Genomic DNA, 18,189 nt, shown 5'->3' with positions numbered 1-18,189 from the left:
TTGAGGAGAGATTTGTTGCAACCCCATGCTGGGGGGCTGGGAGAGGCTACAACTCCTCCTGCTAAACAGTCCTGTGGCTGGGACTCTACACCTATTACCACCCTCCATGAAGCCATTAATCCAACACCTGACGCCACCTCACTCCCTGATTTGACTTCCTGGGGGAGGGGAGCTACTCATCTCTCTGGTTCAACTTCCACTCCTCAGTGCCCAGCACGGGGCCTGGCCTGGAAGAAATAATTGTTGAATGAATGCAAGATGTCTTGCTCTAAGGGCTGGCCCCGAAGTGGGCCATCTTGCTCCGTCCTCATCTTTTGGGGCCAGACTGGGTGCTTTCTCCATGTCCCCTCTGGAGCATCCAGCGGCCCGCTTTTAGGTCTCAAGGTCACTGCCAAGAAAGAGAATCTGCTAAAGTGACACCTCTATGCACCCACATGACTCAACACAAAAGATAACAGGAGCTCTTCAAAAACAAACCTCTCAGGTGTCTGTCCCCTACTCCTCTGAGGACGGTGTCAGCGGCATTAGATAGGGAGCTGGGCGACCTGCTGGTCCTTGGGCATCGATGTGGCCCAGAGGTCATTTAGAGCTCTCTGCTCAGCAGACACAGCGGGAGGAATACATAGAAGGTACAGACAACCCCCACGTGTGGCCGCTGCAGGGGCACCGGGGAATTTGGGAAACGGGAAGGGAAATGGTAGAAATAGCATCGTGCAGAGATAGGCAGGGTTGGATGAAAGGGAGCGGGCTGTGCCTCGGCCAGGGACACCTGACCTAAGGCATTGACAACCACAGAAGGCAGGTGACTCGCGGAGGGGCTAGGGGACCGGGTGGCCCAGAGGAAGGGTGTGTGCGTCACCAAGGCTCGGTTCTTTCACGCTGGGTCCAGCCCCACTGGCCACACTCCCAACTGTCCAGCTCTGCCAGAGAAAGGCAGTGTGGCGTCATGGGTAGGAGTTTGAAAATCCCAGTGGGGCGACCTTGGACAAGTGACTTTCCCTTTCTGACCTCTGTTGCATTGTCTGTAAAATGGCAATAATTATCTCCTCCTGGAGCCGTTGAGAGGGTTCAGTGAAAAAAAACCCATGTACAGAGTTTATCAGAGTGCGTGGCCCGTAGTAAAAGCTCAGAATGCTCTCCGTAACAGAGATGCCTAGACTCTGCCACCCCGGCCGTCAGTCACGCGCAGGCAACCGCCAAGCAGACGTGAATAATCTCGTCTGGGTGAGAGTTTAACACATGGGGTCAGCATATCTGGCCCACTGCCTGTTTTTGTAAAGTTTTATTGGAACACAGCCACGCTCATTTGGTATCGTGTACGATGACAGCGTTGAGCGGTGATGACAGAGACTCTCAGGTCCACAGAGCAAAATGGCCCTTTACAGGAAAAGGGCTTTTACTGCCTGGCAGCTGGTTCCCGGACCTCACCGAAGAAAGTGATACGGGGGAGCAGTTAAGGGGACAAAGTCCGGGTTCTGGCGCCCTTGGCCTTGGGCAGGTTGTTTCCTGCTCATTGTTTCCCTGGGTACGGCAGGAGTCACGCGCACAGAGAGCGAGGACCACGTGGGCTGAGGTCTGGCCTCTGCTTAGCCTGTTGCCTGACAGCTTGCCAGGAGTACTATAAAAAGTGTGCTGTTATTAGCTGTTAAACTTCAACTGTTGAAAAGCACAAAGAAACTTCCAGAAAGGGGACACTGCTGCACGCAGCTCTCTCTACAGGACGCCCAGCGGTGGCTCCACGGGAAGCCCATAAAGAGGATGTGACCCCCAAGGGCGGGCTCTCCCATGCAATGTAGCCAGCCAGTGAAGGATCCCCACCGCTTTCGGGAGAGCTGCGGACCAGAACAGGGAAAGCAAGGGGAGCAAAGGTCAAAGCCATGAGGTCTTGCGCAAGAGTACCATGAGTCCCTGGTGCAGAGTAGGTCTCTTGTATTTGTTGCCTAAATGAATGAAGGCTGATCGTTTAAGCGTAAAAGTGATTTATCAGCCAAAGGGCACCTCCGGTTTCTGCGATGAGAAGACCACAGTTAGCCAGAAGGTGAAACGTCCTGCCTCCCCTAACTCAGGGTTCTAGAAACAAAAGCAACGTGCCGGAGTGGAGAGGCAGCTCAAAGCAGGAGCTTCCAAGCCTTCCCGCTGCGGGACAGAGGCATCGCGAAGGCCTCCCGGGGGAACGGATAGGCAAAGAAAAATGTGTAAAAACAAAAGCAGGCACATAAGGTCACGAATTGGCCCAAAATAACTTGGGACACTGAGCGGACGGATGCAAGCAGCACATCTTGATGGAAATGAGGCCAAGCTGATAAGCTGAAATAGTCCACCCTCACCGGGCGACCTGACTCTTGCGTCGGGAGGCCTCGGCCGGCCGCGGAGCAGAGGAACAAACACCTCAGCACTGGCAGGTCTGGTTTCCTCTCGTCCTCAGTGCGTGGCTTTCGTTCCCAAGACCCGACCAACTCGGGAGCCCCTCCACCTCCCAGGAGCGCGCTTTGCTTCGGGACGCAGATCCGGAAGCTGTGTGTTCTGCACACTCACGACTCTGGTTTCCACAACAGCAGGCTGCGGCGGCCTTGCCAAGTCGCTGGAGAAGGGCACCTTATCTGCAGAGTCACGAGTCCAAGAATCCAAACAGGCTGCCGTTAGGGAGGGCGGAAGGAAGTTGTCTTAGCTTCTTGGGGGATGAGAAGATTAGGAGGGGGTGGGGACTGCAGGTGTCTGTTTGGAAAGGTTTCTATGGCTTCTGGGAGGGGGCTGTGCAGCAGAGTGTCTTAGTGAAGGTCACTTCGGTTGCAGAGATACCAAAAATTCAAACCAGCTGACGCACAAAGAGGGTATCTAGGGGGGAGAAAAGCCAGTTCCCGACTGGCCTGACTCTGGCTCTGCTTGCCCTTTGATTGTCTGACTTCCCTCATTTTCCTTCACTGACCTCCCTTTCTGCTGAAGTTAGCCACGGGAGGTTTCTCTTGTTTGCAACTAAATAATCTTGAGTGATACACAGGGTCCCGGTGGAACCCAAGGACAGACATTGCAAATGGCTTTCCCAAGGAAAAACACCAGGAGCCAGAAAGTTACCAGGTATCAGAGGGACTGCATTCAGTATCAAATACAGGGGTGTGGGTAGATTGTAAATTTGGAGCCCCTCCCACACCAACGCCGGACATGTGACTTGCTCTGTCTGACGGAATAGGAACAAACCGAGGCACACGAGAAGGGTCTGTGCTTTGGGGCTTGGTCTCTCCTGCTCTGCGGAGGAACCTGTGCCCGGCCCACACGAAAGAGCCCGGTCTCGCCAGCTGGGTGTTGAGAGGCCACGCCATGCAGGGACAGACTGTCTCAGCTGATGCCCCTCCAGACTGGGGTTTCTCACTCTTGCTGCTGCTGACATTTTGGATCAAATACGTCTTTGTCGTGGGGAGTGCAGTGCACTGTGGGGTGTTTAGCAGCATCCCTGGCCTCTACTCATAGATGATAGTCATACCCTCCCCGTACCCCCTCCCAAATGGGACAACAAGCATTGTGTCCAGAAATTGCTGGATGTCACCTGGGGGTCGAAATCGCCCCCTGATTGAGAACCACTGACCTACCAGTGACAAGGCATGTACATGAGGCCGTCCCGAACTGTCTGGCCCCAGCCAAGCCAGCCCAGACCAGCACCAGTGCCCGGCGTGGCCCATGGAATCATGAGAGATAATAGGGTCATTTTCAGTCATTAGGTTTTGAATAGTTTGTCCCACGGCACAGACAGGTCCACCTGACTATAGTGACTTAAACAGGAAGGAATTTATTTGTCTCCCACAACAAGAGGTACAGAGGTAGGCAGTTCGGGCATGGAGCCGGGCACAGGGGTGACGCCCAGGCCCTTCTCGTCTTTCTGTTCCGTTTTCTTCGGAGGTGGGCTTCGGCCTCTGGCGTGTGGCCTGGTGATCCCCAGATGGCTGCTCCAGCTCCAAGTCTGAGCTCCAGGAGACAGAAAGGAGACAAGGTAAAGGAACAAAGGGCAAAAAACTCTCTCTAGCAAAGACTTGCCTTTTTTTTATTGCAGAAGAGAAGCCCCCCTCAGGGGCCTTCGCTTACATATTATTGGTCAGAACTGAACACCATAGCCAGCTCTCGCCGCAAGGGATGCTGGAAAATCAGCGTGGTTAGCGTTCAGCTTATATAATAGAGGGAGGCAATGACTGAGGGGCTGGTGGGTCGTATCTGCTACACTGTCTCTCTGGGAGTCTTGGGTTCTTGTCTCTCCTTTTTGCATATCTACCCCAGCCTTTTCTCTCTGGAGACTGGCTTTGTTTCTCCAATTTCTCCAAACACAAGGTAGGAAGTGGCCACCCACCCCAGAACTGCATCAGACTCTCCGCTCCAGCACTGCTAATGGCTGGCATGGCATCCCCGAGTCTACTTCCAAACACTAAAAACACAGCTGCTGATTGGCCCAGCTTCAGTTAGAGGAGAAACCTGATTGGTCCAGCTTAGTAGGATATCTATCGCTTGGCCAACCAGGTGTGGCCAAGAGAACAGCATTAGGTAGGGCTAACCTGATGTGGGGGGAGATGCGTTCTCAGGGAAAGGGTATGTGGCTGTGGAGACACCCCAAAAGCTACCTAGTTGAAGGAGTGAAGAAATGAAATTGCCATCGTGGGTCGCCATGTTCATATGATAAAAGTTAACACATCCTTTGAAAGCCCTAAAAAATAGTGGAGTCATACAGACATTACATTTAACTTACACAAATTCAAATATACAAGTTAACACATCCTTTGAAAGCCCTAAAAAATAGTGGAGTCATACAGACATTACATTTAACTTACACAAATTCAAATATACATGTTCCACCAACAAATGACATTCCCCCCCCCCACAAGATTGGGCTCCTGAACATGAGCCAGCCGCTGGGACTCCTTACCGCCTAACCAAGTGATCTCTGATGCTGGAGAAAAACTTCCTGTTTTGGACTTTGGGGATGTGGTACACAATCAAGAATACTATGGTAAAAAAAAAAAAAAATTCCCAGAATCCTCAAGAGTATTTTGAAGATCAGGTGATGCTCACCTTTCTCATTGACTTCAGGGCCTGGCCCTGTATAGGACTGCCCTTCAGTGGAATGTCACACAAAGAAAATCTACTTCCTTCTAGTTTTGATAAGTATAAAGAATGTGTTTGTCTTTGAAATATGAAAATATTTTTATTGTGGCTTTTGAAAAAAAAAAGGGAAATGATAGCCTGGTTCTTCTTCCCATTTTGCTTGGGCGGCCCTGGCCACACACGAGAGGCAGCGAGGGGACAGCTGGCTGGAGAGGGGGCAGCTCACGGGAGATGAGGCCTCTGCACACACTGTGAAAAGGGCAGTGTCTGCCTGGACGGCGTGTGCTCTTTGGTGACCGGGTGCTGGTCTGTCCTGATGGCCTGGGACTCGCTCCCCCCGGCCATCGGGGTGTAGCAGAATGAGCGGTATGAAATGCAAGTAGAAACCTGGGTTCCAGACCCAACTCTTGAATGTGCAGCTGTTTGGTTTTAGACAGGCCACTTAACCTCTCTGGGCCTCAGCTTCCTCATCTGTCATCTGTTAAATGGAGAACAGAGCACTCTCTACCTCCCAGGGCTCGGGTGAGGGTTCGATGAGGAGTGTTCCAAAGACTGCAGAGTGCCACATAAGTGCTCATCATTGTCATGGAAGTGATACACCTGATTGGCGTTCTAAATGTGTTATAATAACCTCAGATAGCAATGCACTGTCCCATAGCCCCACCATTCCCGAGGTTACCAGTCTGTCCTGTGGCCCCAAGTAGCAGTCTTGGGTTTTCTTAACTGTGGGTTTCTTGGGGCTCCTTGATGGTGACAATGGGTATGTCATGACTCAAATGTGGAACCACAGAAATGCATCTAGACCCAGGAGTCTGCGTCTCAAACCTGCACTCTTCCTATGCCCCAGTCTGTGTACATTGTTAGGTATTTTTTAAAAGAACCCCTTAGGCCCCACAATCCAAAACACGGCACCGTGCACAACACCAGTCTAGGGGCACCGTGCTGGGGTGGCAGCCTTTCAAGTCCTACAAAAGCGTCTCAGTATTTTGACACAGAGGAGTCACGCTGACTCACAGAGGATCGTGCAGGGCCGGCAGGATGCCCTGTCTAGCTCCTTCCACCGGGCTTAGGGAACAGAAGATTCTGGCTGGATTTGCTGGAAGGGCCTCTCTTCAGCGTCTGTCCTTCTTGGTCCACCTTTGGGGTGGCCTTTCTGGCTCCCACCTTCAACGAGCAAGAGAAACAGATGTACAGACTCTACAGTGGCAGTGGCATCCCCGAACATGCCACTTGAAATAAAACTTCTCTTTAAAAAAAGTATAGTATTGTATGTATATATCCATAGATACAGGCAAAAGGAAGCTGAAATGATCCACCATGATCACACTACCCAAGATACTCATTCTGGAGATTTTCAGCTTCCACCCTTCCAGATACAAAGGCAAAATTGTCCCTGCTCATATTCGTGTCTTTCAAACCGGGGGCTTCTTAGAACGGGCACATTCTTTGTGACGGAGTATCTTTCTCAGGAAAAGCCGTTGCCGAACTGCACACGTGTCTCATGTCCCTGAGGTCACGGGAGGGAAAAGGCAGGGTACTGGAGGGGGTCTCTTTCGCCGTTTTATGAGTGCGGCCCCACCCCCACCTCCCGGAAGCCACGCGGGGGACCCTAGCCCTGGTCTGGTTGCTTGGACACTTGGCACAAGCTAGGCTTTTAAGGTGGCTGCTCCCAGGATTTGGGGTGAATGGGCTCTGAGAGGTCACTCACTTCCTGGGCTGGCCCTCTGACCCGGGCGACCTTGAGGTCACCCCTTCCTGTCCCATGACTGGAGAGAGATCAGCAGAAACACGGAGGGGGGCAGAGAGGGAATGCAATGTGTGTGTGTGTAAAACCCACGATGCCTGGGCCCCGCGGCCTACCCGCTCTCTCTGGAGGCCAGACTCCCTTTCTGCTCTGTTTCTACCACATACCCACTCTGGTGTCCTTACAAAAGCCCCCTCCCTCTGTCTGAATAGGTTTGCATTCCCTGCAACCCAAGAATCTCTGTCTCTCACAGCTCCGCACCTACTGCGGGTAGACTGTAACCTGCAAGTTCCAGAACAGGCTTCAGATTCCAGCCCTGCTTCCGGCAGGTTTTGACTTCAAGGTGAGGATGGTGAGGATGGTGAGGGTGCAACCCTGGGGGAAGAGGGCTGTGGGGAGTCGAATTTCAGCTCTGCCACAGGCTAACCTCGGTTACTCCGTTACTTGGTTTCCTTATCTGTCAAATAGAGACCAGGATGTCTCCCCAGTCTTCCTCCACTGCCCCCCAAGAGGAGGTTCGGGGTGGATTTCAATGGAAGGGCTACTGGACCATCTCGTGGTTTAAGCATCCCTTCCTGAGCCCCGGGCAGGGGCCTCGCGAGTGCCTTGAGATCTTGTTCAAAGTCATTTCAGGGTGAGAGGGGCAAACACCTCTGCACCAGCCCACCAAGTCTACCTGGGCCGGAGTGCCAGGGACGATGAAAGCAGACAGCAAATATTGGAAACCTTCCCTCCCTCCCCCGGAAACCGCCTCTCCTTTTGAGCCCTTTTGATTTGGTTTTCAATGAAATCGCTGGCTGTGGAGGGGTCCCCAGTGCCAGCGGCCTGACCGGGCGTGGGGCTGGCTGTCAGATCGGAGCCAGGGAGTCAGTTAACAGTGAAGACTCCTCAGTCCGGGGGATCCCCGATCCAAGACCCGCCGGGAGACTGGAGGTTTGGTCCACTTTATGAAGTGACAAGGCGGGGCTGCAGGAGGCAGCCAGGATAGGTGACCCGGAAGAGGAAGAGAAGGAAAGTGAGAAATTTGAAAATGCAAATGAGGGCTGGAAGGACAGGGAACATGTGACTGGGTCTACCCTAAACGCCTACCCTAAACGGAAGGGAATCGGCGGACTTTCAGCTTGGGGTTTGGAGGTACAGGGCTCACCCTTAGAATGGAAAGGCCTGGAGAGAAGCCAGTCATTTAAATAGCTACACCCACGTGGACATGAACTCAGCACCCTGGAGGGGGGGGACTCCAGTCAACCTCAAGCACCGGGGTCTGGGAAGACCCCAGCCTGTTCCCACGCCACCTCGGGCCTCCAGTTAAACAGCCCCCTTCTGGGAGGCCTCTCCTGGCCCTTGGACTGGGTGGGTCCCTGTGGGTGGATACACTCCTGAGCTCAGTCCGTTGGCCTTTGCCCTCAAAACATTTTGTACAAAGTAATTATTTCATCATTACTTCTTCTTTTATTTTTTTAAAGTGACTCAAGAATATAAGCCAGAAAGGCAGGCAGTTTTGTGTGTCTTCATTGGTTTAACTTGGGGTTTCTCACCCCCTCCTTTTTTTTTCATTATGGTCCTTCCTTGAAGAGCCTTCTTAGACATTTTTGCCTCATCGCTCCTACACCCGTGAGATGTTAATAGCACAGACGGCACTGTATGTCTGTCTGTGCTTTACACGTTTTTAAAAAGGCGTTTTTGCCCCCTCAGGAGTGACACTGCCCCCACTGGGGATTCGTGATTGAATCCCAGCACCTGGGCCGCACCTGACAACGCGTGGGCTCTCGTAAACAGTTGTGGAGTGAATGGGGGCTGGGAGGGTGTCTTTTCGTTTACTTTTCCAACCCCAGTGCCCAGCACAGCGTGTGGCCTGGACCAGGTATTCAGTAAATATCTGTTAACTAGAAGATTTTCCTCATTAGCCTACAACGGACACATCATGATAAAAGACTGTTAGCTTGCAATGAAAACAAAATTAATGAATGGCACTTTGGAGGGCAGAAAAACAAACTGCCCAGGACCTTACAAAGGGAGGAGCTGCCAGTTCTGAAGCTAGCTGGCGTGGAGACTGCTTTATGGGTGGGCAAGACCAGATGAGGTTTCCCATGCCGTGTCGTTGTCAAGGTGGCCACGATGACTCCATGCCCATACGGACTCAAGGCACACTGAGTGGGGAGGAGACCCCGAGCCACACTTTGCGAGGAACCTGGGGGAAACCTTTCTGCCCCGAGGAGGTCCTGGACACCAAGCCCCTGAGGGCGGGCTGGAGGGCTGGAAGGAGGGGGAGCTCAGTCTTTGCTCTGAGCGCCACCTTCTATCCGCATCGTCTACCCACGTTCTGTTCAGACCAGAGGTGTCCTCAGGCTCCAGGAGGCTTTGCATTGCAGAGAAGTACGTGGTATCGGCCCATTCCTGTGGCTCCTCTGTCATCTCACACCCCCAGCGGCCTCGGAGGGCAGCTTGTGCCTGCTCCGGGCTCCACCGTACGCATGCGTGAGTAAGTGACTACACTCCCTCTCTTCCCACTTCGCAGGGTGACAAAGGTCTCAGATGTGGGGGTTCCCCGGGATGTTCTGTCCTCCTAACGTCCTGCTCTGGGTAGGAACCACCCTCCAGTCCTAAAAAACAGGGTCAGGAAGAGGCTTTTATTTTCCAAAAATGTCTCTTACTTAGAATCATTTTTTTCCCAATCATCATTTTGTTGTTTCAGAATGATGGTGGCCTTTTATCAAACTCAAATATATCTCCTCTCTCTTATCCAACTAAAACGTGCTTGCCTTTAAGCTTCCTGAGAGCGTGCATCTCGTCTCTGCAAAGTGGGAACATAAGTTGGGTCAGTCCCAGTTCCTGGGCGGAACTGTGAATGGCAATGTTGCAGCACGTTTAAGATTTCAGAGCCTTGATTCTCAACTCAGGAGTGTTCTACAGGGTGCCTCCTTGGAATTCAAGAGAAATGCCACCCGAAACGTATCAGGTTTATTACCTGGACATTTATTATCTCAAAGAGGGTGAGCAGCGCTCACCTGGGTGTTTGTCGGCATTGAGTTCCGGCTCTCCTCCTTAGTTGTGTGGCTCTGGATAAATTACTTCAGTCTCTGAGCCTTAGGCACCTCGTGGGGTCACTGGGGGTAATAACAATACCCACTGCATAGGGTTGGGGTGGGGATTGAATGAGCTGATGCTTAGCTTTGCACCTGGCACGTACGAAGGGCTCAGAACACAACATATGGGGGTCCCTGACACCCGGGTTTCCTGCTGACCTCCTACTGATTCCTCTCCTCTCCCGCCGCTCACCTGGGAGTGTGAGTTCTGCATCTTGTTCTTCACTGCCTCTACAAACACTCGCCTCTTAAACACAGAAAGAACAGTGGCACGGTTTAGCTTATGTTCTTCTTCGACTTTTGCGTCAAAGAAAAATGGATTTTTCTCAACTTTCAGCTGCTGCCCATTTGGATGGAACGTGGGGCCTTCCCAGGGTCAGGTCTGCGGAAGGGGAGGTGGCTCTGGGCAATGCTACGCTGCCCGCTGTGTCCCTCGGGGACCTCTGTTCCAGATTCCAGGGGGAGCCGAGGGGAGGAGGCTGGTCGGTCCAGGGCCCTAGGGAAACCAGCCTGCTTTGGCCGGAAGCAGAGCCCCCCAGATCCTAGGAAGGGACTGCAGATGTGCAGTGGGTTTCCTCCCAGGTGTCCTAGGCCAGGACCCAAACACAGTGAGAGCCACGGCAGCCTCCTCCCTGTCGGGGACAAATTTGGAGCTTCCCCTGGGCTATGATTACTGTTGCTGGCCCTGGTCTCCTCAAGACCCCAGATCTCAGGGACAGTTTGTTGAGGAAAAAGCATCCCCTAGGTGCTGGGGACACAACAGTGAGAGAGAGCTAGGGCCTTCCTCCCAGCCTGACACCCTGCAGGTGACCGTGCAGGGGCATCCGGAAGGGGGATAGGGGACGTTCTCAGAGAGCCCTGAGCATGCACTGGGGCCACCAACCTGCTGCCTACAGGGGCCAGGGAAGTCGAACACATGAAGTGAGCTGGGTGGGGACGCCGGCAAACGCCCACGCCCAGCACCTTTCTAAGGGGCCCAGAAAATGGTGGCCGTGGCACCATGGGCCTCAAGTGGCCACATCTTCCAATTTCCAATTTCCCAGAGAAGCCCAAAATCCAGGGTATTCCACGAAAGTGCTGTATTTTGCAATGTTACTTAAAAAAAAAAAGTCCCATGAATTAAAGGAAATCATCTGTGGGCTGCCATCTCGCAGCATCTGCTTCAGAGCCCACCCCCTCAGCGGCTGGTCGGTGCGCAGTAAAGATTTGGGGGTGTGGTGGCCAGGGGAGATACAGGGTGCCCAGTTCAACTTGGACTTTGGAATGAAACCAAAGAATTGCTTTAGCATAAGTAGGTCCCGTGCAATTGTTGGATTATTTATCTGAAATTCAGATTTTACTGGGCATCTTGTTTTGTTTCGTTTCATTTTAATTCTGGCTGCCCTCTTGGATGTCCACGAAACTCACGGAGGAAGGAAGGCCATCTGTTGGGATGGGGCACAGCTGCTCGTAAGGCTCTCCCACTCTTGGGGACGGACGCTGACTTTGCCCCCAGAGCCACCCTCTCTGAAGGGCCGGCATTTAACTGACAGTTGCCCTCCAGGCGTTTTCCGTGGTGAGGGCCTTGAGCCTGCCGCTACTCAATATTGATCACAAACTTAGCTGAGAGGAACTAAGCCCAGAGGACAGTCGCCAGCCAGATTCGCAGATATTGTAAAGCAGTACTTTTCAACCAGTAACCTTCCTCCCTCCTCTTTTGCTTTTCTGGCAGGAGGACTCTTCACCCAAGCAGAATGTCTTGAAAGAACACGACATATAAAACAGATGAGGCAGAGCTTCTCTCGTGGAAGCGAGGTGTGTGGGTGTGGGCGTGCTGAGTCACAGCCTACCACGGAACCCAACAGCTCCAGGGAACCCCGGTTTGAACATCGCTCCCAAATATCTCCCTGGATTCGAGCCCATCCATCGGCCGACAGCTGAGGGCTGGAGGGCAGGGTCTGGCCCCCGCACAGCTGCTTTTCCTGGACTCGCGGGGACGCGGGATGACATCAGTCTGTCTCCAAAGCTGTTCTCAGACAGGGCGCAGCCAGCGTTTCCCTGCTATTCTTAGGGATGTTGTTCATGCTGTCGCACGATGTCCTCTCTGGGGGAAAAAAAAGCCGGCACTGTCTTTGTTCTAGGACACTTCTGAGCATCACATCCGTCGTATCTCATGGATACCGTGACCTCTGCACCGCGCTGGGTTTTCCATCTGCCAGTGGCCGCCAGAAAGCCGTCAAATGAAGCTCCCCCCTTGGCTAGGCGCGGAGGTGGCGACAGTGGACACTCTCATCCTCACTCCTGGCTCCTGTTTGTACCCGCTGCTTCCTTCCTTCCTTTCGACCGCTTCTGTCATTCTCCGGGCGGGGGGTCCTGGGGCTCCCCACTCTTCTTCTCTTATGATCTTGACTTTGAGTCTCCAAATCATTTAGAGCCTAAAATGGCTGTCCCATCAGCCAAAACCGCATTTGCATTTCCCCTCTGCCTTCTGTCCCCTCCAGAAATTGGGTTAGATGCTTGCTTGTGTCTTAGGTCGCTTGTCCAGGGAGCGGGCAGGGGACCGGGCAGGGGCTGGGCGGGGGGAAGGGGAGGGAGTGGAGGTGTGTCGCTCCTCCTTGGGCGGTAGGTGCACACTGGCATGGACACCCCCAATAAGCTCTTACCCTTGAAAATGCTACATTGACTTCGTGTCTGGCTGCAAGATCAGAAAACCCCTCCATACCTGCCTCTCTTTCTCTTTGAAGGGACAGTTGCACGGTGTTGGTTCTTTGGCATTTTTCTGTTCACGATCCTCTAAACGTTCCTGCGTGAAAATAGCAGGTGAGCAAGAGAGTGTTTAGTGTGTCCTAACCTGCCCCATCCTGGGACCTACCTCTGAGGCTGCTAGGAGGTGGCAGGGATTCAAGAGTGGGTAGGCAAAAGATGGGGTGGGGGGCAGGGTCTTTTCCTTCCTCTTCCACCCATGCGCTGCGCCACCCTAAGCACGTCTTAACTTTTTCAGCTTGTGTGGGCCAGAGGGCACCACCGTCAACCCTTTCCCCTGTCCCATTCTCATCCTGCCAATTCCTGCTCCGTGGTCAAAAACACATGAGTGGCACCGAGGGAACCAGGATCTGGCGACTACCTAGGCCCAAGACGACCTTGGGAAACAGCGAGTAAAGGAATAGTGATGATAGCGATGATGGTACAAGAACATCTATTGAGCGGTCAGTCCTACGCATCAAGGGTTTTGTACATACGCGCTCACGGAACTGAATGCTATGCGTTAGGCACCATTTTTATTCTCATCTTAAAGATGAGGAATCTGAGCTAATCAAGCGGAGGAAAAATTAGGGGCTCTGGAGCCGCGGAGACCACCCGGCAAGGCTGTGGCCACGCCCCTTGGCCAGGACTTGATTGGCTAGAGATTTGATTGGCGGGCGAGCGGAGCCTGGGAGCCCGAATGAAGAGGGCTGGCGTGCTTCCCGAGTGGCAACTTCTGTGCATTTCAAATTTCCTGATTAAAAATTCCAGCCTTAACCTAAGTCACAAAAAGTATCTGGGCCTTTTCTTGGCCGCGGCCCTAGCTGTATTCACCAAACAGAAAAAGAGGTTCACAAAAGAGCTGCCGGCTTTGCAGCGGGGCGGGGCGGGGAGGGGGGCAGGAAAGCTGGAAAGCTCCCCGGCCCGCGGAGCAGACAGCTGGCAGGAAGCTCTCTGGGGGAAATGCAGGACCCCGCCCCCTACCAGGAGTTAGTTGCCATTTCCCTCCCTGGTAGTCACCGAGCATCCCATCACTGAACCCACCCAGTGTCCCCGTGAAGTCGCTTCTATTGCTACCGTTTTGGGTTGTTTTTGTTGGCGACCTTGAAATACAGAGTGAAGCCACTTACTCAGGGGTCACTCAGGGGCAGAAGTGGGGATCGAACCCTATGTTTGACCCCAAAGTCCGCCTTCGAATGCCGACACACGCTGCCGCCTTCTCTAGCGATATGGGGCGTGGACTAGACTGAGCGAAGCCTGGGCCACTGTCGCTGTCACTCGGTCCCCTGGACGGAGCTGCGGGCCCAGGGCACTCGAGGCACCTGGAGGCCGATGACCACAGGGTTGTCTGGGCACGTCCAGCACTGAGGTTTTCTCAGCATTTTATATCAAGTTACGTTTTCACGAAGGGATTAGTATAGGGGCATGACTTTTGACTCTGGAAAGTTCTGCTTGGTGATGAGATGCTAAAACATTAAAGCTACATTTTGCGGGGGGAGAGGGGGGTGGGAGTTCTGAAGCTCAGGGTGAGTAATTAATTTCATTTCCCAGAGCTTCAGCTAGACCATTTCTCTGAGTGGGCGACATTTTATACAGGGGACCAAGAAAAAAAAATATGACTCTTTGTGGAAATATTACGAGTAAAACTTAAGACAAAAAGGAATCCTATTTTCCTGTAACTTCCATGTTAAAAATGAATATATACTCCTTGGAAGAAACCGATGCCCAGACAGGTGTATACACGTTCCCTTCAGAATCCAGCAAAACTTGAAACATTCATTATTATTTTCCCTGACAAACAGGAATTTCCGACAACATATTAGTAGCCAACCTTGAGTGCAAAGCCAAGCCCTGGTGAGAGAGCCCAGGAGCGGCGGAGAGCAGAGGGTGAGGGGTGCCCTGCTGAGGGGCTGGTGAAGAAATGGGCCTGGAAAAGTGACCCGGGCTGGGGAGGGCAGCCGGTGTGCCCGGGAACCCCGCCTCTGCGCTGAGCGGCCAGGTGACGGACCCCCTGCGGCCCCAGCGTGTTCTCAGACGGGCTGACACCCGCCAGCGTTCCGTGTAGGGCTGACGGGACAGAGGCAGCATGCGCCATGCGGAGTGGTGACTCCGTAAGCACCCGATACATAATGCCACCAGCGTCGCCGCCATGCTCATGGCTGGAGTTCTTAGACATCTTCCCCCAGACTGTGAAGGCCGTAAACCTGAAAGTTCCCATACACTAGCTCTTCTGGGGTCCCGGTCACAGGTTCAACTTGGCCATTGCAGAGCCTTCTCCACGGAAGGGTGTGTAATGCCCAGCAGGTGGGCACGGCCCCTGCATTTGTGTATGAATGGGCGGGCCCATGAATAATGCATGTGAAGCCTGATTATGTAAATCCTCAGGCTTGCTTACACTTTTAGCCAGCACATGACAATGGCCTTCTTTGGGCCCTTTGCCAGTCCCACTCTGTGGTCTGGTGTCTCCGGTTGGGGGCCTAGCCTGCCATGCCCTGTGGGGGGAGGGGTCGCCCCAGAAGGGGTGAGCTCTCCAGAGGGCACATTAAAGGACAAGTCGGAGCTCAGTCACTGGCTTGGCTCTCTCCCTGGCGAGGCTTGGTGTGACGCACGCAGACAGGGGTCCGTGAGGGTTAACTCAAGAGTGGTGGACGCGAGAAACGCCCCGCCGGTGCTCCCTCAGAGCGGGGTGCCCCCTTCCTTCCTGGGGCTGCCAGCCAGGGGGCCTGCCATCCAGGGGGCCTGCGGTCGGGAAGGTTTGCGGGCCGGAGGGCAGACTTCTGCAAGGCACTCCTCCGAGTCAGCTCTTCACCTGTCTGCTCCGCACGAAAGGATGGCTCTGTTCTTCGGGGACATCTCTCCGTCCCCATCCACCTGTCCATCCATCCATCAAATATGTATATAGATATGTATACTTATGCATATCCATGTAAATGTGTATATACATATAGGAGACATGGCTGTTTCCTACGTTCTGGGCAATCAGTATAGTGAAACCAAATCTTTTATTCTCTGAGAGCTTATTCATCTATGTATCCCCAAGAGCCACCATGAAAACAAACACAGAGGAGTTTCTGAGAGGATCACACAGTGAGTGGCGGATGGAGCGTCTAAACCCAGCTCTGTCCGATGTGAAAGCTATTCCGCCGCCTTCCTGGGCCCGGCTCCCCCTGGGGGGCGGAGGGGCGGCCCGGAGCCCGCGCTCTGGGCCGGGGGCCTCTCACCTTGTGCTGCCTCATGGCCCTGTTGAGCCTCTTCTCCTGGCGCAGCTGCTGCTCCGTGCGCTCCAGGGCCTCCTTCAGCAGTGCCTTCTCCTCGGTCCCCTTGTAGACGTCGTCCTCCAGCTTTTCCACCTGTGACTGGTACATCTGAACGGACACTTTGCTCTGCCTGAGCGTGTGAGACACACAAAGCCTCTTTTCCCTTCGTCCTGCTCGCTCACCGTCAACAGCCCCGACCCGGGAGGTTCTGCAGATCCTCCCCGATCCCGCTAACTTAGTGTTGTCATGGCACGCAGGAGAGTGCAGGGCAGAGTAGAGAGCGGGTAGGCTGAATCAGTGAAGGGTGAGGAGGGCAAGGGATGTGTGGCCGGCCCCTCCCGGTTTCCCAGAGCAGGTCAGAGGGGGGTGACCAGCGGCCACCGGAAATGCGATGGAGCTACAGAAAGTTCTCGAGGGCGGAAGCGTAAGACAGATCCAGAAAAGGCGCAGCTCATTCATGGACGGAGAGCAGCGAGTGGAGGACCCTGAGCTCTTCCCTCCATGGCTGCTGTCTCAGCGAGACGCTTGTTGCTACCAGCTCTGGTCACCGTCCTCAGATTTTTGTCATTCCGCACCCCTGCCCTGAGGCTTAGCCGGGGGAGTGGAGGCCTGGGCCTTTCTGCGGGGACACGGGGACACGGGCGGTACCTGAGCTGCTCAATGTCCTTCTCGTATCCTCTCAAAAGCTCCTCCTTCCTCTCCAGCCGGCTCTTGAGTTGGGTGATCTTATCGAACACCAGGTCGAGGTCCCTCTGTCGGAGTTGGTTGACCCTCTCCCTCTCTTTGGGGGAGAGGTGTTTCATGGACACGTGACCTGCCATGTCCTTGATGTTCATCAGACTCCCGAGCGTTTTGCTCAGATCCATGTACTACAAGGAAGGCAGGTGTTTTGCAGGTAAGAGGCCTGGCCCGAGGCGGCTGGCGGCAGCTTCGCGGAGGGAGGCGAATGCCTAATTCTGATGCATTCGTTTTTGGCATTCGCCCGGAGTCAACACAGGTTTTGGAAAGGAGTGCAACTGGGGTGTTGAGTGTGATGTTCATTTCCCCACATCCATTTATGCTATGCCTTTTTGAGAATTGGGCTGGTGGTGGGGGGGTGACAACAGAAATAAACATTCGTTCTTACTCTGCAGGCTTCCGAGGAGGCTGGTTACGCTGCGCCTGACCCATGCTGGGGAGGTAGACGGGTCTCGCAGAGCCATTGTAACAGCCAAAGACGCATGTGGGGGCGGTGCTTACACTACCCCGAGGTTCACCCTGACTGCCGGGGGCCCGCGTTTGTACGGGAGGTTGTCTCTACGTACCAGCTTTTCACTGAGCTCCAAAGCCTCCGCCATGTCCATCTTCCCCGACTTCTCGGTGGCCGGGTTGGCAAGGCCGTTCTGAGCCTGACGTGAGAAAAGAAGGAAGAATGCTTGGGATTCCACGATGAATTTCTGCATCCAGAAGTTAAAACGCTGTGCAGTTACCACAGACTAACTCGGCAGAGTTGATTTGTATTTCAGTTTCTGACCTTCTGTCTGATTCTTTTGTCACCTGCTTTCTTGTAAGGGTGTCCCCATGTTTCAGAGCGTGACTCTCTTTGAAATGACACATCGCTTGTCTTATTCTTTGTTTCCTGTCTTTCGTCTAGACCAGCCTTTGTCCCTCCTCTTGACACTTAGCCACACCTGGGCAGATCTGGTTGTTAAAACTGGGGGTGGGGGGTACTACCGGCATCCAGTGGGTAGAGAGCAGGGGTGCTGCTGCACATGCCACAGCTCGCAGGACGGCCCCCCAACAGAGAATTACCTGGCCCAAAATATCGGTAGCACTGAGTCGGGGAGTCCTGGTCTAGATGGCACGCTCCCAAAACACAGGAGCCACATTGCTTTTGCTCACTGTCCTGCTTCTTGTGGCTGCCGTGGCACCGGGCGCAGAGTGGCACAGGGTGGGCATGTTTGTTGAGTGAATAAATGAAGGTTAAATAGAAAATAGCCCCCCTTTCTATAAAAGCAATCTGATTTTTTATGCAGTGGAAACTATACCCTCACAAAATTTGGCCCAACCTTCCCCTAGTACTAGACCCTGGTGGGTGAGCGCCCCTTCAGACCCTTTCCAGAGACACCTCAGGACGGTGTTCAGGGCTGCGCACTCGCTAAGACCCAGACCAGCCAGCTGGCTGCTGAAAGGCCCCGCCGACCGCATGGAAAAGCCACCAGACTGATCAGGAAATCCGAAGGACCGCAAACGGCCAATAAATCTCCTTAAAAACTCAGCTGGGCTTTCAGGGCCTGCCGTGAGCGCCGCTCAGCCCACAGCG

General features: G+C 53.7%; 1 protein-coding gene and 1 long non-coding RNA gene across 3 annotated transcripts in view; one reads left to right on the top strand and one right to left on the bottom strand.

Annotated features, from left to right (window-relative positions):
• Positions 1-3,813: 3,813 nt before the first annotated feature.
• LOC123831536 lies at positions 3,814-13,393 on the top strand. 2 transcript variants are annotated; one of them, XR_006787923.1, is made up of 7 exons: positions 3,814-3,982; positions 7,080-7,169; positions 9,155-9,305; positions 11,621-11,703; positions 12,030-12,198; positions 12,633-12,708; positions 12,890-13,393. It is a non-coding gene; the product is annotated as an uncharacterized LOC123831536 (long non-coding RNA). The 2 variants fall into 2 exon arrangements; XR_006787924.1 differs by lacking the exons at positions 7,080-7,169; positions 9,155-9,305.
• FHAD1 (forkhead associated phosphopeptide binding domain 1) overlaps positions 3,915-18,189 on the bottom strand; it is a 109,645-nt gene continuing 95,370 nt past the window's right edge. The window contains exons 28-34 of the mRNA XM_045858425.1: positions 17,192-17,275; positions 16,536-16,756; positions 15,852-16,017; positions 12,611-12,691; positions 10,103-10,156; positions 6,097-6,246; positions 3,915-3,952 (exon numbers count right to left, since the gene is read on the bottom strand). Coding sequence (XP_045714381.1) covers positions 6,130-6,246; positions 10,103-10,156; positions 12,611-12,691; positions 15,852-16,017; positions 16,536-16,756; positions 17,192-17,275 — 723 coding nt within the window. The 3' untranslated portion in view covers positions 3,915-3,952; positions 6,097-6,129. The remainder of the gene's footprint in view (positions 3,953-6,096; positions 6,247-10,102; positions 10,157-12,610; positions 12,692-15,851; positions 16,018-16,535; positions 16,757-17,191; positions 17,276-18,189) is intronic.

Source organism: Phyllostomus hastatus, unplaced genomic scaffold (genome assembly GCF_019186645.2).
Source record: "Phyllostomus hastatus isolate PE091 unplaced genomic scaffold, TTU_PhHast_1.1 phas_scaffold_182, whole genome shotgun sequence".
NCBI lineage: Eukaryota > Metazoa > Chordata > Mammalia > Chiroptera > Phyllostomidae > Phyllostomus > Phyllostomus hastatus.
Note: the sequence above shows the minus strand (reverse complement) of the source record. Positions and strands in the feature narration are given on the sequence as shown.